A 21,619-nucleotide genomic window follows, 5' to 3' on the forward strand; every position below is an offset into this window, starting at 1 on the left:
ACCTTCCAGAAGGCTTCTCCTCCTGTGTTTCCCCTGCAGTTGTGGTTGGGGGAGCCAGGCTCAGACCTACAAATGTGGGCCAAGTGGAGAGAATACCTCCTGTCCTAGCATCTTGCACTTTATTCCAGGGACCTGGTGGATGAAGCAAAGGACTATCACCTCATGCCAGAGCGCCGGCCCCACCTGCCAGCTTTCAGAACTCGGCCTCGCTGTTGCACATCTATCGCTGGGCTCATCTATGCCGTGGGGGGCCTCAACTCAGCAGGTATCTTGCAGCTCCCCTCTGTAGAACCCTGTCTTGGATGCCGTGGTTGAAGAAGCACGAAACAACCTAGCCTGGCCCTCTGCTTCCTCCCCTTGATGTCACCACCTTTATCCCTCTTGATTTTATATAATTGTTCTGCAGTTAGCGCATGTCAGATATTAATACCATTGAAGCAGAATATCAACGCAAAAGGGACCTTTAGAAACCCCAGAGGCCTGGCCCCCTTCCTTCACAATGGGGACATCGAGGCCCAGAGAACTTCAGCTATGTTCACACAAGTCTTTTTTCTGAGCAAGGACTGGAACTCAGGTCCTGGTTCCTGAGCCTGCACTCTTCCCCTAATATCACGTCACCTATGGGATTTACTCAGCTTTGGATAGGATATAATCAGAGACCCAATTCTGTTACCAGGCTAATCACATTCGGTCATGTGGATCTCTGGGCTTAGACTGTGAGAGTGTCACCGTAAGAAGGAAGATTCTCCAAATACGCACGGTCTGCACTATCAATACTTTTTGCTCTTCACCTCTTACCTCCAGTGAAACCCACATGCCTTGTGGTCCGTGTATTATTGGCAGTTCTTGTATCATACAGTCAAGTTTTCAGGAAACCTCCATGGGGCACCCCCACTCCTGCCCACCCCAGGCACCACTGCAGGGCAGTAGCAATCTAGGAGAGGGTAGGGGAGACACCTGAATCCTTGCAGTGCAGTGGCACAGGGAGTCGTCACCTCGGATGTGAAGGCCAGGCCTTTTCAGAGTCAGCCCAAGCTTGTGGGAGGTGGGGAGCTGGTGGGAGGTGGGGAGCTGGTGGGCAGTCCTGGGCAGTTTCGTTTTTAATTGAAAGTTAATGGGAGATGGGTACTGGCCTACGCTACTTGTTAACCATATGACCTGGAAAAGGTAAGTCCTCAACTAGTAAATGCTAGAGCATGGCAGGTGCTGAGTGTCCCAAAGCAGAATAAAACAGGGAGGGGGTTATTTTATTTGATTTTAAAAAACTATGAAAACGGTAGGGTTGGAGTTATTATTCCTTGCTTCTGTGACTACTATGTATTGAGCACTTGGTATATTCTAGAACTGTGCTAGGTGTTTTACATATTATATCATTTAATCCTCATGGGAACTGCTATGGAGATTATTTCACATGTGAGAACAGAAGATGGGGACACAAAGCAGCTTGCCCAGGGTCACCGCTAGGAAGTGAGAGTCGCATTGGAAGCCATCTCCTGCTCTGTGTCGGGGAAATAGTGGTTCCATTTGCCTTCACCTCTGCCTTTAAGCAGGTGAAGAACCTCCTTGCAACTTAAAACTGCCCTCTCTAGAAAGTAAATAAGTGCCTCCTGTCTGATTCTGATTTTCCTTAAAGAATTAAGTTTGAGGTTGTCATGGCTACAGTTTCTTAGTGGGCCCTCCTGGCTTGAGTAATTTCTGCGGGAAGAGCTGATAGGACGAAGTTGAACATTCCGTATAATCATTGCGCAGCAGCTGTGATCTAAATGAGCGGTCTCATTTGTTTTAATTTGAGTAGCAAATTTTTATGCAGGTGATTCCCTGAATGTGGTGGAAGTGTTCGACCCCATCGCCAATCGCTGGGAGAAGTGCCATCCCATGACCACAGCCCGCAGCCGTGTCGGTGTGGCCGTGGTGAACGGACTCCTCTATGCCATCGGGGGATATGACGGCCAGCTGCGGTTGAGCACTGTGGAGGTCTACAACCCAGAGACGGACACGTGGACCCGTGTGGGGAGCATGAATAGCAAGAGAAGGTATTCTGGGAGCCGGTCTGTACGTCCTGAGCATACACACCAGGCATCCGGGGGACACCACGCTAGACAAGCAGGGCACATTATAAAGTAGACGCTAGCTTCAGCCTGGGGATCCCCTGCAGCCAGGCCAGCCACTGCCCGTACCTCCTGGAAGCCAGCCCCCATCTGCTTAAAAGTAAAACCCCTGCCTTGTCCTTTGAGGAACTTGGGGAGACAAGACAGGGAAGACAGGGACGTGTGGAAGTTGTATTATTATTTAAGTGCCAGGTAAGAACTAAAGGTTTGTATTATGGAAGACGCGAGGCAGGAGAGAAGCTGGACTCTGGAACATCTGGAAGATTTCAGGGAAGAGGTGAGATTAAAGTTGAAACCTGAAGAATAAGGAGGATTTAACTTTATTAGTCATAAAAGGGAATCCGAGGTGTTCCTCTTTATACTTTCTTTCCCCCAGGATCCCTGTCCCACATGTGCTTTCACTACCAGGGAGTGTGTACACACTACAACAATGCTCTTTACTTCTGGGTGCCACACGTCCCCCAGGCATGAGCACACAGCTAGTTGTGAGGTGGACCGAATGTATGTCTTTTTTTTAAAATAAATTTTTTAATTAATTACTTTATTTACTTATTTATTTTGGGCTGCATTGGGTCTTCGTTGCTGTGCGCAGGCTTTCTCTAGTTGCGGCCAGCCTTACTTTTCCTTGCGGTGCGCGGGCTTCTCATTGCGGTGGCTTCTCTTGTTGCAGAGCGCAGGCTCTAGGCGTGCGGGCTCTAGAGCGCAGGCTCAGTAGTTGTGGCACACGGGCTGAGTTGCTCCGTGGCATGTGGGATCCTCCTGGACCAGGGCTCAAACCCGTGTCCCCTGCATTGGCAGGCGGATTCTTAACCACTGCACCACCAGGGAAGTCCCGAATTTATTTCTCTTAACGCCTTCCAGCCACTTGTCTCCTCCTGCTCACATTTCCTGAGTAAGAAAACATAGTGCCTCTATTTAGTCTTCTTAGTGCCAAAGTGACTGGCAGCATCCTTCCTTATGTCAGCCGTGTGTGGGGTATTGTCATGGTTGGACGGCAGGAGCTTTGGAGGGGGAGAGTGTAACTGGACAGGCTCTGTGTTCTCCTACCCTTGGGGTAGCCGCCCCAGATTGTGGTGTTTTGTTTGTTTGTTTGTTTGTTTTTGGCTGCGTTGGGTCTTCGTTGCTGTACGTGGGCTTTCTCTAGTCGCGGCACATGGGCTTTCTCTAGTCGCGGCGAGCCAGGGCTTCTCTTCGTTGCGGTGCGTGGGCTTCTCATTGCGGTGGCTTCTCTTGTTATGGAGCACGGGCTCTAGGTGCACGGGCTTCAGTAGTTGTGGCGCACGGGCTTCAGTAGTTGTGGCGCACGGGCTTAGTTGCTCCATGGCATGTGGAATCTTCCTGGACCAGGGCTCAAACCTGTGTCCCCTGCATTGGCAGGCAGATTCTTAACCACTACACCACCAGGGAAGCCCCCAGATCATGGTTTCAGATGACGCTCTGATGTTTCTCTTCCGAAACTAACGGAAGATAGGACAGCCATCCAAGGCCCCCTACCTGTTTAACCAGAACGGCTCTGCGTTTATCCCTTTTATGTATTGAGTTTCCTTGACATATGCCCAACTTTAGGAGGAAAAAGTTAAATGAAATTTTTTTTTTGAAAGGGGCAGTTTGAAAACCACTGGACCAGTTGCCCTTTAAAGGCCTTTCTGCTTTGTAATTCTCTCATCTGTGTATTTGGTTACAGACCCCTTTGTCTGGCCATGATTTGGGTTTTCTACTTTTAAGATCACGTGACCGCCAAAAAAAAAGATCAAGTCACTGCATGTGGTCAGGAAGAAGAGTCATGTTGCAGTGTGGAAGTCCTTTGCCACATGAAACTGTCACACATGGTCCGTGATACACATGGTATATCACGTTCAGTAGTGTTTGTTTGTGGCCTTGAGCAGGGGGGAATCTGCCTTTGTACCAGTAAGATTCACAAAAGGCCAAAGTAGCTTTGTTTCTGGAAGAAAAAATATGTATATAAGATCTACTCCTCCCGAAGCCATAAGCTACACTCTCATGGTTCCTTCCTCCCCCCACCCCCCACCTCTGCTTCCGTGCTTCCCCTTCTTGCTCCTTGGATACTTTGCAGCTTTCTGTGGCCTCGAATGACTCACTGCTCCGTATATATCCCCAACCAGGAGGGCCTTTTTCACTTTGATGTCAATCAGTTGTTCTTCATTGTGTGTCTGCTCTGGGCCACTTGCTAGCTGTGATGTCACAGGGTTTGGAGTGCTGTCTGGGAGGAGCCCTCCGGGTAGCCCTTTCCCTCACTGTGGTTAATGCCCTGTATTAGTAGTGTGGGCCCAGCTCCATTTCGTCCCCTTTAAATTACAGGCTACCTTAAAATGTTCATAGTCACTTCTCCCCTGATGAACCACACACCCTCTGTCCTGCCAGTTGGTGACAGCCTCCTTTCTGCCGTCATTCCCTGTCCTTCTCCAGTCTTCCAGGCTGCTTGCGTGGAGCTTTCTCCCATGCCTTATCCAGTCCACACTGGTCAGCATTTCTTCCCCTTGTCTCTTCACACTGTCTTTACTGTTTCGTTGATAGTTAATCTCACACAGTTTTGTGGCACCTCTCAATTCTTCCTCACATTTTTGTTGAACTCCTAAATTGTTACTTTTGTCCACTTCTAGAAGGATAGTGACATGTCTAGTGAGTTTGTGACCTTCCCACAGTCCTCTCCCAAGGCAGGTCCTCTTCCTCTTTCAGGCTGGTTCAGGGACATCGTGTGTATCACTTTGATTTGCTGTGTACATTTGAAAGGGGGCTATAAAGCCTGGTGTAGTTTATCTTCCTATTTGTTAGGCACCCAGATTTATTTTTAATCTTCTCCAGCATCAGGTTTGAAAACAGTGAATCGGGCAGCTTGGCATTCATGTTTAATTTTTCATGAGGCTTTATGTAGAAGATTCTCGGGAGAGCCTGGCATGATGAACAGTGTGGGAATCAGACTTGTGTCATTGAAATCTAAGGCATGCCTCTCTGGGCAGCCCTGAGAGGATAGCCCAGACTCCCCAAGCCACAGCTACTCATCTATACAGTGGTGATGGTGATGCTTCATGCAGGATGTGGTGAGAGTGGAAAATAGCAAGTGTGGAGCACCTGATGTGTGTAGTAAGTACGAAACAAACAGAAGCTGTTGCCTCACCCACTAAGACAAATTAGGGGACATGCAGGGCCGTGTATGTAATGAAAAGATGTCTGTCAAACTTTATAGTGAATTGCGTGGGAAAATCAAGGTAACACAACAAACGTATGTTGAGGGCTTGTTACGTACGAAGCACCACATTAAGTACTGTCAGGGTCACACTGTTAGAGACCCCAGTCTTCCAGGAGGTCCCCACTTGTTAAGAGGTGGCAGGTCAATTCCTGGTACCCTGTGGGCAGGAGTCTGGCTTGCTCAGTTCTCCAAACCTGGTGCGTGGGACGGTGTGCCTCAAGGGCCTGATGAAAACGTGCTGAACGAATGGATGACTGACAGGAGCTGTGATAAAGGAGCTGTTTTGGGAGTGTGGGGTTGGGAGGGAGTAATTCTTGCTGGGCGATGCAGGATGGCTTTTGGAGGAGGAATTTGGCCTGGGTCTTAAAGGTAAATCAGACCCTGAGCATGGCAGGGCGGAAGATGAGCATATCAGGGACTGAGGAGGAGGGAGAAGAAGTAACCCCAGGCAGGGGGGCTGGAGGCAAGAGGAACCACAGGGCAGCTCCTTTCCCCTCAGTGTTACACTTTGCTTAGTCACATTCCTGGGATTTAGGTCTGTTCTAGAAAGAGGCAGTTGGGGGCTAGGTTTACTTCTCAGTGAGCGTGAGAGGTTGCCCCAAGAAATCTGAGACCCATCGGGATGACACCTCTGTTTCAGTGCCATGGGGACGGTCGTGCTGGACGGGCAGATCTACGTCTGTGGTGGCTATGATGGCAACTCTTCTCTCAACTCTGTGGAGACCTACTCACCTGAGACGGACAAGTAAGGACTCCAGCTCCCCTGGGGCAACTGAAGCTTGCTAAACAGAGTATGAAAAATCAGAACTGCAGTCTTTTAATCATGCTTCTAAGGATAGGGAATATCTCACCTATTTAGCCCCTGTAGTACCTTGCATATAATAGGCATTTAATAACCTTTGGTTAAATGAATGAATGATTAACTAAATTCTGAAAACAGTCTGCTTAGATGCTTGGAAACAGTTATTAATGCTCTGTACCTCTTAACTAAATCAGCGCATTTTATTAGAAATGCAGGTGAAAAGGGATGAGAAACAGATGAACAGCCTTTCCAAAGTGGGTAAGATAGGATTTGGGGAAAAAAAGTTACATTTCAGATACTCAAATAAGCTTGGGAAACATCCATGTCTGTACCACCAGAGGCCTCATCTTCCCATAATACATATTACTATTTTAAAGACTGAAAAATTATGCGGCAGAGAAACCTCTTTAACTTCATTTTATCTAACACCTATCACCATCTGGTGGACTTATTTTGCGGAACACTCTTTGGAAAACACTGGCAAGGTTAGCCCGAGTTCTTCATTTCAGTATTTGAATCTGCTTTTACTATAACAATATAAGCACATTAGTAGAATGGATTCATCACAGTGCTTTTAAGCCAATATTCCATTCACTTAACCAACTTACTATGTATCGGGCAGCGAGCAGGGTGTCTCAGATCCTTAAGTAGCACCTAGTCTGTTGGGGCCACAGCACAAGGTGATTGTCCTCCCTTGGGTGCCTATGTCTAGAGCTCTTGGGCACAGAGTGGGGAGGGCTCTCATCTTCCCCACAGCTTGGGGGGAGAGTCAGGTTGCAGAGATGTCTTCTAAGGGGAGACCCATCGTGGATAGTGGGAGACGTGCATCCCAGGTGGGGGGACAGCAGGAAGAGAGCCTTGGAGATAAGAAAGAGCTGTGTGTGGTTGAGGAGCAGGTGTGGGTGGCGCATGGCAGGAGGCGAAGCTGGAAAGTGGATGAGGACCAAGTGGTAAAGAACCACATTAAGGAACTTGGACTCTGCTTAGAGGAAACAGGAGTCCTCACTAGAGGACGTGCTGTGCAGGATCGGAATGGGGATGTTCTGAAAGCCAGGCCACCTGTAAGGGGACTGTTGCAGTGGTCCAGTGAGAGGCCAGAGCTAGGGCAGCAGTAGTGGGATGGGGACAAGCAGTGACTAGGAAGCAAACCAGGGGGGTCGTGGTGACCACAGAATGTTGAGGATGACGGAGAAGAGGTCATAAAAATGCTGAGATTATAAGTATAGCAGCTAGGTAGCTAGTGGTCCCATTATCAAGACCAGGGAGTGTGATGGAGGAGCAGATCTGTCAGAGACGTCTTGCTTGGGCAATGCTAATTTTGAGTGCCGGCAGAGATGACCAGCTATGGGCCCGAAGCTTAAAGTGAGAGGCGGCAGCCAGAGTGAGCCCTTAGCAGAGGTGGTGTGGGAGACGATAAGAAGTGGGGAGATTGTCCAGGGTGAGACGGAGCACAGCACAGTTCCCCTGAATCCTTCTAAGCTGTCTTGGGAGGACAGGAACACCAAATCTCATGGCTCTCCTTCTACTTTGCCTCTTTCCTGAAGGTGGACTGTGGTGACCCCGATGAGCTCCAATCGCAGTGCTGCAGGGGTTACAGTCTTTGAGGGCAGGATATACGTGTCAGGCGGCCATGACGGTTTGCAGATCTTCAATAGTGTGAGTCTGGGCTCCTCCTGGGCTAAGGGCACCCACTCTTGTTATCTTTGCGAGTTATTTTGAAAGGATATTCTTTGGGAAAAGCCTCAGCCTTGCCATTGCTAGGTAAGGTGTCATCTAGAGGCCTCAGGCCATCTGCCGCGTGCTCCGAAATGCTTCCAAGAATGGGAACCAGTGTGCGCAAAGGAGAGAGGTAGGGTGTGGCCATACCACCCACACCCCCACCCTGTTCAGTTCCCCAGCGGATGCTGCGTGAGACCCAGTGAAATTCCTGCCCAAAGTAAGCCCATATTACAGAGGGTGAATTTTCAAATGGTTGCATTCTTCTGGATAATTTGTTTGAAATTGCATTTATTCTTTTAAAAAAATCTCGAGAGCCACTTGCTGGTCACTCCAAAGTCAGTCAATGCTGTGAGGGAACACACTGTGCACGGATCTCAGGAGACCCTACTCTCATCCCAGCTCTGTCACTACATAGCAGTGCATCCTGGGCAACTCCTTGATTTGTTTCCTCAGGTGTAAACAAAATTGGTCAGGTTAGGCCATCTCTCTCTCACCTGTCCCTATAAGCCCACGAGCAGGTGCGCAGCTGAGGAAACTGGGCATCAGGGGCAGAGCACACACTGGCAGAGCTCCTTGTCCCCAGGCCTCCCCCTGGGGCCTGATGCCAGGTGGGCCACCAGTGACCAAGCTTTGGCTTTGACTGAGCCTGCACCTGTCTCCCCGCTGCAGGTGGAGCACTACAACCACCACACAGCCACCTGGCACCCGGCGGCTGGCATGCTCAACAAGCGCTGCCGGCACGGAGCTGCATCCCTGGGAAGCAAGATGTTTGTGTGCGGGGGCTACGACGGCTCGGGCTTCCTCAGCAGCGCCGAGGTGTATAGCTCTGTGGCGGACCAGTGGTGCCTGATAGTCCCCATGCACACACGCCGGAGCCGGGTCTCCCTGGTGGCCAGCTGTGGGCGGCTCTACGCTGTGGGGGGCTACGACGGACAGTCGAACCTGAGCTCGGTGGAGATGTACGACCCAGACACGGACCGCTGGACGTTTATGGCCCCCATGGCATGTCACGAGGGAGGGGTCGGTGTGGGCTGCATCCCTCTCCTCACCATCTAAGGCGAAGGGTGGGATGTGGCGGAGTAGGGATCTGGTACAAACACAGGCACTTCCTTCCAGGGTTAGTCCCCCTCGGAAGAGGTAGTGGACCAGAAGACAGGGTGAAATGTGAGCTCGCCAGAGGTACAGTTTTCCAGGTGCTTAAGTCCTCCCTCCCTGTGCAGCCCTTGTGACCTTCAGGCCTAGGTCATCAAGATGCACAGCATGGGACAGAAGCCCCTCTGGGTCCCGCAGCTGGTGACACAGGACTGCTTTGCTGGTCCGCATGTCCACAGGCTCCATCCAAGCCCAGCTCCCACCTGCCACAGCTCTGTGGGTCGCCCATCTGCAGAGTGTCTTCCATCTGACACTCCTTGCCTACTGCTTGCCAGCTGTGTTGTGGCCAGTTTGCGATGGGGTGGCTTCAGTGGCCAAGCGTGTTGGAAACTGTGGGGTGTAGGTGGGAGAGGAGGGACACAGGCCGGGTTGTCCTCACTGCGAGGCTGCAGCCATGGCAGTGCTGGTTGCACACACGCACCTCCTCCTTCCATCCGAGCGCACCGAGAATTTTGTCTGCATTGCTGAGTAAGCACGAAGAACAGAAGCTTTTCCTGTGTCTAATTTTGGGATTTCAGCGAGGTCTTTTTCATCTTGTTCAGGAGAAACAGAGGGAGAGGATAAAAGATACTTGAAAGAAACTGAAGGAAAGTTAAAGAAACACTTGAAAGAAACTGAAAAGAAAAATAATTTTTTAAAGTGAACATTTTTTTGCAAGAAGAAAACATAAAAGACACTAGAGGCAAATATATGTTTAAATGGAAAACCACCCAACGTGAAAAGGGTGGTATCCGCTCCCACATTCGGATCCCAGGGTCCTAAGGCCTCGCATGGCACTCGGGGTTCCCTCTGAGCCCCTGTGTGTCCAGAATCAGTGCGCACTTGACCAGTCCTGTAGCAAGGTGCTCGTGGGGTTTGTCTTCACACCCACTATCAGAGGACTTTTTTAATCGTAGGCTTAGCGAGTTGGCTAAGTTATTGCCACTCTTCTAGGTGGGAGCTCCCAGCTTGTCGCTGGAGGCTCCAGATGCCCCTGTGGTTATCTCCCACTGCCACCATGGCACTCATGCAGATTCCCACCCCACTTTCATTCCTTCCTTGTTTGACCAGCAGGAAACAGCAGGTCTGGCCAGATTCTCATTTGCCCATCTATCATTCTTGGATAGTTTTCTTCATCGTGATGCTTCTGAGGTACATTGACCATTTGTACCTCTAGAACCTAACCAGAGACTTGGTCCTTCCACCAGCCACGGCTGGCTTGGTCCAGTAACCATATCTACCCTGCCAGTCCGCTGCTCCTCTATCCACTCGCCAATTCCAGGGGTCTGGTCTCCCCTCCAGCCCTTGGCAGACTGACCAGCAAGGTGGACCTTTATATTCTAGCAAAGCTGGCTTTATGACATAAAGAACTAAAAGCCGAAAGAATCTGTTGCTGCTGCAAAGAACAGATTTTATATTTCTTCCTATGATCTTAGCTAATGACCTCTTGAAGAGACTCCATGCTCCTCCTTCCTCCTCCCTGGATGGGACCTTGATGCTGCACAGTGGGACCCCAACAGGAGGACTCTTCTCTTACCAGTGCACTGGGCAGTGGAGCTGTCCTTCAACTGCTGCTGCCAAAATTTGGTTTTCCAAAATTCTTCCAGTAGAGACTAAAGGAGGATACATTTCCAATGCAAGATTGGGTCTCAGGGTCCCAATCTCTACTTGGTTGGTCTCCTGCCCATCGCTGCCTGCCTGGGTGTCCTGGAAGCCTGTTCAGAAAGGCACCATGTGACACCTGAGACGTCTCTCCTACCCTGGGACTGTGAGGTTTACCAGTGTGTGCAATCGCCATGTTTCCAGAGGGAAGTACCTTCGTTACCTGCCACTTAGGAGCTGGGCCTCTGCTAAAAGCACTTGAAAATGATGTTTTTATTTTAAAAGACTTAACAATCTGATATAGTTGAGCCTGGGCTTGTGGTAGAGCTCTGGCATTTCTCGCTCCCTGTCGGTTTGCCTGTTAGAGGTAGACTTGGAAGGAGGGTGGGGTCTGTTATTCCTGTTAGAGAGGAGTTACCAGTGCTTGTCTTCTTATTATAAGCCCCTTTCTTTTGTGAATTTGCAACAGCACTGACAAACCTGGGTTGTGAATGTGTTAAGAATCAACCAGTGGACCTCACCAGGTCCTTAGGATGCTGACCCAGATTTTGCCATTGGGGTTGAGAGATCATTTTCCCATGATCTGCTGCTCTTGTGATAGCCTTCCTACATCTACTCCCACCTCCTGGTGTAGAAGTTACACTGCTCCACCTGGGGTCAGTGTTTCCAAGTAAGGTGAAGCCAGTGCCTTGATCTGGGCTCTGAGCTCAAGTGAGCAAACACTAACATTTTCACACTCTCCACAGTTGGTTCTCAGTCTGACGGTGATGACTGTTTACAGGTGGCTGGTCTGACCCTTTGGTGTTGGAGCCTTTCCAGTAAAACCATGAAAAGAAGAGATGCCACCCATAGGTATTGTGAAAAGGGTATAGGGCAGATACTGTGGACAGTGAACCTTGGGGTCCGGCCCAGCTCTGAGCAGAGGACTGTGGCATTCGCTGTCCTAGGGTATTTCCCCTTAGATAACACAAGTAACCTTCTCTTCTGGGTTTCATCCAAGAGCAAAGCCAGGATGGGAGCTGAAGTCCAGCCTTTTGACTTGGCCACAAAGATGTGAGTAGGTAGGAATTCCGATTCCCCCTCCCCCCAATTTATTGTTTCCCAGAAAAATCTTAATTCCTTTTATTTATAGAACGCATGTCTTTTGTGTTAAGAAACCAAAGAGAAATAAAGAGTACACTCCTAATATCTTCTTGCCCTTTCCTGATTTTATTTTTTTTAAATTAGAGGTAAATCATATTTTTATCGTAATTCAGTGAAAAAATATTGGACAAAGTGAAAATATTTCTGTGAAAATAAGGAAAAAGCCCAACAGCATGGCAAAAGTAGTCTTTGGAGAGACGTGTATATTTTATGAGAATGGGTTCTGATGAAAAATATATGCAAAAGACTTCATGAGCGTGTTGCATATTTGCTCCTGTCCAGATCACCACTTCTCTTGGATTTCCCCCTTTCTTCAATCCCTGCCATAAAACTCCTAGAGTTCCTAAGTGGAATGTGACTGCCTGTGACCACCTGGAGCCAAAACCCCCAGCTCCTTTTTTATACCTCCAAGCCAGAGGTGCTTAGCTTTGGTGCACATAGAAGTCACTGAAAATTTTTTAAACCACAGATTGACTTGTAGAACCCTCCCCAGAGACCAATTCCCTAGGGCTGGGGTGCAGCTCAGGCCCCTGTTCAGGCAAGTTTCCACCATGGTTGGTATGCTCATCCCAGTGTGAGAACCAGACTCCAGTGTTTAGTTTCCTCTTTCCCAGATATAGCCACATTCCAGATCTGCCTTCCTGAGATTGCATCCTGGTTACTGTGGTGGTGGATTTTAGGAAACTCTTCATGCACACTTTTCCAAAAGTCAGTTTATGGTCAGCCTCATCCAGTGGGTAATGATTGTACTCTTGGATGACAACTTTTTTTGTTTGTGTGGCTGTGTTGGGTCTTCGTCACTGCACATGGCCTTTCTTTAGTTGCGGCGAGCGGGGGCTACTCTTCGTTGCAGTGCGCGGGCTTCGCGTTGCGGTGGCTTCTCTTGTTGCGGAGCATGGGCTGTAGGCACACGGGCTTCAGTTAGTTGTGGCACACGGGCTCTAGAGCGCAGGCTCAGTAGTTGTGGCTCACGGGCTTAGTTGCTCCGCGGCATGTGGGATCTTCCCAGACCAGGGATCAAACCCATGTCCGCTGCATTGGCAGGCAGATTCCTATCCCCTGCGCCACCAGGGAAGCCCTGGATGATAACTTTTTAAAAACGTTTTTGGAAGGGTATGTCACTCCCACATACACCCCCTCAGCATGTTTCACATATAAACACTTGATTCTCACTTGGTCCTCTTAGTAACCTCTGTGCAATAGGTGACATAGCTCATTTTAACATACATTTTCTCAGAAGGGCTGAGTAACTGACCTGATTCATCAACTAACTGGTAGTATCGTCAAGAATTGAGACCAGATCTCCACATTCACAGTCCAGTTCACCTGAGGAAAGCAGTGTCTTCGTCCTCTGGAGCAGCTGATTCATCCAGCCTCCATGCCCCGAGTGTGGAGGTCTGCTGCCCAGTACTATGATGGCCTTCGAGAAGCAGACTGAGCAGCGAGAGAAAGAGAAGAACCCTGTTTGGATTATGGAAACAGGTACCTTTGTGTTGAAAAAAAGGAAACCAGATTATCTTTGGGCTCTACTGTGGCAGAAAGGTCAAATGCCTCTAAAGTATTAACAGCCCTTTCCATGTAACCTACACCCCTTTGCTCAGAACCAAAGAGCTCATGGGTAGAGAGTGGACCAGTGAACTTCAGCTAGACTCATCTGCTTGACTTTCCATTTCTTCGTTGTCGTTCTTCTTTGAACTCTGCTTTCCCAACTAGCAGCAGAGCACACTCCTCTTCACCCCAAAGATCAACAGTACTGGTTTTTACTGCTGCTCACAATAACATAACATTACCCAATGGAAAAATGGCAAGGGAATCTCACAGTTCTTACAGAAATTATCCCAGGCTTACTGTTTCCTATTTCATCTCTAGTGATACACAAATGTTTTCCTCTAACGGAGCTCAGTTCCCTATTTAGTTCTCTTTTTCTAGGTTTGCAGTTCAGGATAAAAACCCAAACTACGTAGCATGGCATAGAAGGCTGCTGTGGTCTGGCATCTCTGGTCAGCCTAGTACTTCTCCTCCATGCTTGTCCCTGACTGTATCCTGGCAGGGCAGTGGCCTGTTTGCTTGTCTCACCCACTACATGGTGAGCTCCTTAAGAGTCTCCACTATTGTGTACCATCACCAGACACATGGAAGAGACACAACCATTATGTTTCTTGACGAACTTGAGGTCAGGTATAGCCAGATTCAAAGTTCACCTAATCATGCTTCCTAGTTTCCCTTTGTTTTGCATCACTGTTGGTTTTTTTTTTTTTTTACAATTTTATTGAGGTATAATTTACATACCTTAACATTCACTCATTGTAAGTGCAGTTCAGTAGTTTGTAGTAAATGTGCAGAGTTGTGCAACCATTACCACTACCCCATTTTATACTATTTTCATCAATCCATAAAGTTTCCTCGTGCCCATACACAGTCCCCATTCTCACCCCTGTCCTTGGGCAACCACCATTTTGCTTTCTGTCTCTATAGATTTCCCTGTTCTAGATGTTTCATATAAATGGAATCATACAATATGTGTTCTTCTGTGTCTGGCTTCTTTCCTTAGAATAGTTTTTGAAATTCATTCATGTCATAGAATATATCAGTAGTTTGTTCTTTTTATTTTATTGTTCCTGAATAGTATTCCACTGTATGGATATACCACATTTTATTTATTCTTTTTTTTTTTTTTTTTTATCAGTTGGTGAATATTTAGATTGTTTCCAGTTTAGGGCTTTTATGAATAGTACTGCTATTATGTACAAGTTTTTGTGTGACATATATTTTCATTCCTCGAATATATTCCTAGGAGTGGAATTACTGGGTCATACGTATGGTAAGTTTATGTTTAACCTTTTAAGAAACTGACAATTTGCATTTCTCTAACAACTAATGGTTTTTGAGCATCTTTTCATGTTCTTGTTAGCCATTTGTCTATCTGTAGTAAAATATCTACTGAAAACTTCCCTATTTTTAAATTGGGTCATATGTCTTATTGAGTTAAAGAATTCTTCACATATTCTGGATACAAATTCTTTACCAGATAAATGATTTGCAAATATTTTCTCCCAGTCTGTGGCTTGTCTTTTTATTTTCCTAATAGTGTCTTAATAATGTTGTAGATGTTTTTAATTTTGATTAAGTTTAGTTTTATCAGTTATTTCTTTTAGGAATTGTGCTTTTTGGTGTCATATCTTAAGAGCTTTTGCCCAACCCAAGGTCATGAAGAAATTCTTCTAGAAGTTTTATAATTTTAGCTCTTGTGTAGGTGTATAATCCATTTGAGTTAATTTTAGAATTCATCTTTTTTTGTGCGTGGATATCCATTTGTCCCAGCACGTTTGTTGTAAAGGCTATCTCTTCCTCCATTGAATTGCTTTGGTACCTTTGTTGAAATCAGTTAACCATAAATATAAGTGTTTACTTCTACTTCTAGACTCTCAATTCTGTTTCATTGATCTCTATGCCTGTCCATGAGCCAATACCACACTGATAGTAAGCTACTGAGTTTTCCAGCTTTAAAGTAAGTCTTAAAATTAGATAATGTAAGTTCTCCAACTTTGTTCTTTTTAAAAATTCTGTTGAATATTTTAGGTACTTTGCATTCCCATATAGCTTTTATAGGTCAGCTTGTCAATTTCTACAAAAAGTTTTCTGGGTTTTTCATAGATATTGTGTTGAATTTATAGTTCATTTGGGGAGAATTACCATACTGACAATACAAAGTCTTCCAATCCATGAACATGGAATGTCATTTGTTTAGATCTTCCTCTGTTTCTCTTAGCAATATTTTGCCATTTTTGTTGTATGAGTGTTGCACTTCCTTCTGTTAAATTGATCCTAAGTATTTTTGTTTTTATGCTGTTGTGGATGGAAGTGCTTGCTTAATTTTAATTTGGGGTTTTTCTTGGTGCTAGTATATAGAAATACCGTTGTTTTTTTGTATATTGATCTTATATCCTGTGACCTTGCTAAACTTATCTATTAGTTTTTCTTTTCTTTTTTTGTGGCTGCGCCACGTGGCTTGAGAGATGTTCCCCAACCAGGGATTGAACCCGGGCCATAGCAGTGAAAGTGCCGAAACCTAACCACTAGACTCCCAGGAAACTCCCTATTAGATTTTATCTTTTAAAATCAAAAATTGTATATGTGTATTCCTTGGGATTTTCTACATGCATGATATGTCATCTGTGAATAAAGACAGTTTCACTTTTTTTCTTTCTAATCGGGAAGCCTTTAATTTTTTCCTGCTTTCTTGCACTGGCTAGAATCTCCAGTACAGGGAGTTCCTTGGTGACCTAGTGGTTAGGACTTGCCGTGGCCCAGGTTCAGTCCCTGGTTGCAGAACTGAGATCCTGAAAGCTGCGTGGCCTGGCCAAAAAAAAAAAAGAACCTCCAGTACGATGTTGTGTAGAAGTTGCACAAGTGGACATTCTTGCCTTGTTCTCAGTCTGAGGGAGGAAAACATTAAACATTTAGTCCTTCACCATTAAATATGTTAAGCTGTGGATTTTTTATCAATGTCTTTTTTCAAGTTGAAGAAGTTTTTTTTGTTTGTTTGTTTGCGGTACGCAGGCCTCTCACTGTTGTGGCCTCTCCCGTTGCGGAGCACAGGCTCCAGATGCGCAGGCTCAGCGGCCATGGCTCATGGGCCCAGCCGCTCCGCGGCATGTGGGATCTTCCCGGACCAGGGCGCGAACCCGTGTCCCCTACATCTGCAGGTGGACTCTCAACCACTGCACCACCAGGGAAGCCCTGAAGAAGTTTTTGTCATGAATGGGTGTTAGGTTTTCAAATGCTTTTCCTGTACCTATTGAGATCATCATGTGGTTTTTGTCCTTGAAGCTGTTAATATGTATATAATATTAATTGATTTTCAAGATGTTGACCCAACATTGAGTTCCTGGGATAAATCTCACTTAGTAATGGTGTGTAATCCTTTTTATGTTGCTGGATGGTTTGCTGATTTTTTAAGAGTAGTTTCTGCATCTGTGTTCACTAGAGAGCTATTTTCTGTAGTTCTCTTTTCTTGTGATGTCTTCGGCCTTTGATACTGGCCTTATAGAATAAATGAAGTGTTTCCTACTTATTTCTCTAAGAGTTTGTGAAGAATTAGTATTATTTTTTAAAATATTTGATACAATTCACCAGTGAAGCCATCTGGGCCTGTTATTTGAAGGATGATTTTAAATTTCTAATTCAATTTTTTCACTTGCCTGGGGGCCTCCTGAGGGTGGGTACCCACTTTTCTTAGAAGGTTGGATTCTTGTGGTTAGGGATATTCTTGCACCATTAACAGAGATTGATATTACCAGAGTGGACCTGGTCTGTGCCCTTACAAGCCCCTCACTTTCCCTCTCTCCCTTGTGTGGAGATGCTCACCTCTTCTTGTCTCAGAGATCATGATCATCTCTTCTCTCCACTCCGGTACTGCCCACTTCCACCTCTTTCTAACTTCCAAATATAAAGAGGCCTCAGAGCTCAGAGTGAGCTCTCCCTAGCTGATACTGCCCTTTCCCATATGTGAGGAAGGCATCTGGAGTCTTATCTCTGGGCCAGCACAGATTCACATATGCACTTGAATATGTCCCAGTATGACCATGTCCAAAGTGGAACCTCAAACCTGGTCAGCCCTTAGTTTTCCCCATCCTCATAGTGTATCTCTCATCTTCCCAGTGGTTTAGTTAGGAACCCAGTGCTGGGTTTTAGAGGGGGGAAGGGATGAAAGTTACTCATCATCATCATCTCCATTAGCTAAGCCATGACCTAGTTCTGTTGACTCTATTTCCAATCCAGTTCTATCCTCTACTTCCATCCTAGTCAGCATATCCCTTAGAACCTGGATCACTACAGTGGCCTCCTAAGTGGTGTCCCTGCTTCCACCCTTGTGCCCCCGCTTCCACCCTTGTGCACTCTGCAGTCTATAGGCAGCAGAGCAGCCAGAGTGAAATTGTAAAGTTGTAAACCAAAATTGTGTCACTCTCCTGTTCATAACCCTCCAGTGGCTCTCCAGGGCTTCAGGGCCTGTTCTCTGCTTGGGATGGTTTGGGGAGAAGTTCAGACACAGTTGCCTTAGCAGATAAGAGGTGTGGCCCCCTCCATCCCAAACAGAGCTCTCCTTGGTTCTTTTTTTTTTTAATGTATTTGTTTTTGACTGCATTGGGTCTTTGTTGCTGTGCAACAGCAACAGGCGGACTAGTTGTGGCAAGTGGGGGCTTCTCTTGTTGTGGAGGCGTTCTCTACAGGAGAGTCCGCCTGTTGTGGCATTCTCTGGTTGTGGCAAGAGGCGGACTCTCAACCACTGCGCCACCGGGGAAGGCCTTGCTTTTGTCTTTTGACACAAACACTTTCCTCGATGTTACATGGGCTTCAAGATTATCACGGTTTTGAAATGTTTAATTCCTTTATGCATATGCTCACCTCATACATACCCCTCCTATTTCATATAAATGCAGAAGTGTGCCTCATAGTCATCCTTGCTAAAGTGCAGCTCCCACTTTTTTCTTTTCCTTTTTTGCTGACTTCATTCTCCTACCTCTTGTATCAGTAGCTCCCCCAGAATAACCCACGGTATAATACCCTGGGGTATTTTCTTCTCTGTTTTCGCTACACCAATATAAAGCATCTGTATGTATCTGCAGGTCCATATTTGGGAGTTTCTGTTTTACAGAAGATGGATTCCATTGTACATAATTTTTGGAGCCTTCTTTTCCCCACACCTTCTGCTGAAGCTCTAATCCATTTTTAAAGGCTGTGTCATGTCCCAGGGTGTATTTGTCCCATCATTTATTCAGTCATTTCTCAGCTGGTTGTTTCTTTGTTTCCATATGTTGGCCATTGGGTTTTCTTGAAAGATGTTAATTTTTTTACATGTGTGTCTTTAATCCAGCTAGAATTTTTAGCAGATACTGTATTTTTTCCTCCAGATGGTGAACCAGTTAGGCCTGCCTCATTTATTAAAATATCCACCCTTTCCCCACTGAATTGAACTGCCAGTTTAGAACTTACTGCCTATGTTTTCTTCTAGGAGTTTTATGGTTTCAAGTCTTCCATTTAAGTATTTAATTCATTTTGAGTTTATTTTTTGTATATGGTGTGGAAAGTTGTCTAGTTCAATTGTTTTGCAGGTAGCTGTCCAGTTTTCGCAACACCGTTTATTGAAGAAGCTGTCTTTTCACCATTGTATATTCTTGCCTCTTTTGTCATAGATTAATTGACCAAATAAGTGTAGGTTCATTTCTGGGATCTCTGTTCTGTTCCATTGATCTATATGTCTGTTTTTATGCCAGTACCATACAGTTTTGATTACTGTAGCTCTGTAGTATAGTATAGTTTGAAATGTGTGATACCTTCAGCTTTATTCTTCTTTCTCAAGACTGTTTTGGCTATTTGGGGTCCTTTGTGTTTCAATACAAATTTTAGAATCATTTGTTCTAGTTCTGTGAAAAACGCCTTTGGTATTTTGATAGGGATTGCATTGAATCTGTAGATTGCCTTGGGTATGTTCATTTTAACAATATTAATTCTTCTAATCCATGAGCATGGTATAATATTATTTTTGATGCAATTGTAAATGGGATTGTTTTCTTCTCTTTCTGATAGTTCACTGTTAGTGTATAGAAATGCAACAGATTACTGTATATTAATTCTGTACCCTGCACTTTACTGAAATCAGTTATTAGTTCTAATAGTTTCTTGGTGGCATCTTCAGGATTTTCTATATGAAGTACAGAAAATGTTGTCATCTGCATCCAGTGACAGTTTCACTTCTTTCTTTCCAATTTGGATTCCTTTTCTTCCTCCCTCCCTCCCTCCCTCCCTTCCTTCCTTCCTTCCTTCCTTCCTCCCTTCCTCTTTCCTTTTTCTTTTCTTTTTCCTGCCTCCCTCCTTCCTTCCCTACCCCTCTCCATTCTTTCCTTCCCTACCCCTCTCCATTCCTTCCTTCCTTCCTTCCTTCCTTCCTTCCTTCCTCCCTTCCTCTTTCCTTTTTCTTTTCTTTTTCCTGCCTCCCTCCTTCCTTCCCTCCCTCCTTCCCTCCTTCCTTCCCTCCCTCCTTCCCTCCTTCCTTCCCTCCCTCCTTCCCTCCTTCCTTCCCTCCCTCCTTCCCTCCTTCCTTCCCTCCCTCCTTCCCTCCAGCACTATATTGAATAAAAGTGGCAAGAGTGGGCATCTTTGTCTTGTTCTTGATCTTGGAGGAAATGCTTTCAGACTTTCAACATTGAATATGATGTTGCCTGTAGGTTTGTCATATACAGCCTTTATTATGTTGAGGTATAGTCCCTCTATACCCAGTTTGTTGAGAGGTTTTTTCTTTTTTTCTTTTTAATGTTATTGAAGTACAGTTGACTTACAGTGTTGTGTTAATTTATGCTGTACAGCAAAGCAATTCAGTTATACACATATATATTCTTTTCCATTATGGTTTATCACAGGATATTAATTACAGTTCCCTGTTCTATACAGTAGGATCTTGTTGTTTATCTACCCTATATATAATAGTTTGCATCTGCTAATCCCAAACCCCTGAGTTCTTTTAATCATAAATGGATGTTGAACTTGTCAAAAGCTTTTTCTGCATCTATTGAGATGATCATATGATTTTTTCTTCAGTTCATTAATGTTGTGTATCATATTGATTGATTTGTTGATATTGAATCATCTTTGAATCTCTGGGATATGTCCCACTTGATCATGATGTATGATATTTTATTGTTGGATTCTGTTTGCTAATATTTTGTTGAGGATTTTTGCATCAGTGTTCATCAGTGATACTGGCCTGTAATTTTCTTTTTTTGTGATGTCTTTGGTTTTGACATCAGCCTTTTTAGAATGAGTTCAGAAGCATTCTTTAATTTTTTGGAATAGTTTGAGAAGAATAGGTGTTAATCTTCTTTAAATGTTTTGTAGGGAATTCCCTGGTGGTCCAGTGGTTAGGACTTGGTGCTTTCACTGCCGGGGCCCAGGTTTGACCCCTGGTTGGGGAACTAAGATCCTGCATGCTGCATGGTGCAGCCAAATTTTTTTTTTTAATGTTTTGTAGAATTCACCTATGAAGCCATCTGGTCTTGGACTTTTGTTTGTTGGGAGGTTTTTTTTTATTCTTATTATTCAATTTCACTACTGATAATTAATTGGTCTATTCATATTTCTATTTCTTTTTTTAAAAGATTTATTTATTTATTTTATTTGGCTGTGTCAGGTCTTAGTTGCGGCACACGGGATCTTCGCTGAGGCATGCAGGATCTTTTTTGTGGTGCACGGGCTTCTCGTTGTGACGTGTGGGTTTTCTCTCTCTAGTTGTGGTGTGTGGGTTCCAGAATGCGTGGGCTCTGTAGTTTGCAGCACACAGGCTCTAGTTGAGGCGCACGTAGTTGTGGTGTGCGTGCTTAGTTGCTCTGCGGCATGTGGGATCTTAGTTCCCTGACCAGGGATCAAACCCGTGTCCCCTGTGTTGTAAGGCAGATTCTTTACCACTGGACCACCAGGGCCAGGGAAGTCCCTATATTTCTATTTCTTCCTCAGTCTTAGGAGAGTGTACATTTCTAAGAATTTATCCATTTCTTCTATGTTATCCATTTTATTGGCATATAATTGTTCATAGTAATCTCTTATAATCCTTTGTATTTCTGTGGTGTCAGTTGTAACTTTGCCTCTTTCATTTCTGATTTTATTTATCTAGGCCTTCTCTTGATGAGTCTTGCTAAAGGTTTATCAATTTTGCTTATCTTTTCAAAGAACCGGCTCTTAGTTTCATTGATCTTTTCTATTGTTTTTTTCAGTCTCTATTTCATTTATTTCTGATCTGATATTTATTATTTCTTTCCTTCTACTAACTTTGGGTTTTGTTTGTTCTTCTTTTTATAGTTCCTTTAGGTGTAAGGTTAGATTGTTTATTTGAGGTTTTTCTTGTTTCCTGAAGTA

The 21,619-nt window shown here is 45.3% G+C and overlaps 1 protein-coding gene across 4 annotated transcripts in view; it reads left to right on the forward strand.

Annotated features, from left to right (window-relative positions):
• Positions 1 to 12,544, forward strand: part of KLHL18 (kelch like family member 18) — a 55,612-nt gene extending 43,068 nt beyond the window's left edge. For 2 of the 4 annotated variants that reach the window (XM_024751358.1, XM_024751357.1), the window contains 5 exons: positions 129 to 265; positions 1,796 to 2,033; positions 5,957 to 6,061; positions 7,663 to 7,774; positions 8,507 to 12,544. In XM_024751358.1, the coding sequence (XP_024607126.1) occupies positions 129 to 265; positions 1,796 to 2,033; positions 5,957 to 6,061; positions 7,663 to 7,774; positions 8,507 to 8,893 (979 nt within the window). In that variant the 3' untranslated portion in view covers positions 8,894 to 12,544. The remainder of the gene's footprint in view (positions 1 to 128; positions 266 to 1,795; positions 2,034 to 5,956; positions 6,062 to 7,662; positions 7,775 to 8,506) is intronic. The other 2 variants (XM_024751356.1, XM_024751354.1) reach the window with 2 other exon arrangements.
• The last annotated feature ends 9,075 nt before the right edge of the window (positions 12,545 to 21,619 follow it).

This window comes from Neophocaena asiaeorientalis, unplaced genomic scaffold (genome assembly GCF_003031525.2).
Source record: "Neophocaena asiaeorientalis asiaeorientalis breed wild unplaced genomic scaffold, Neophocaena_asiaeorientalis_V1.1 scaffold221, whole genome shotgun sequence".
Classification (NCBI taxonomy): Eukaryota; Metazoa; Chordata; class Mammalia; order Artiodactyla; family Phocoenidae; genus Neophocaena; species Neophocaena asiaeorientalis.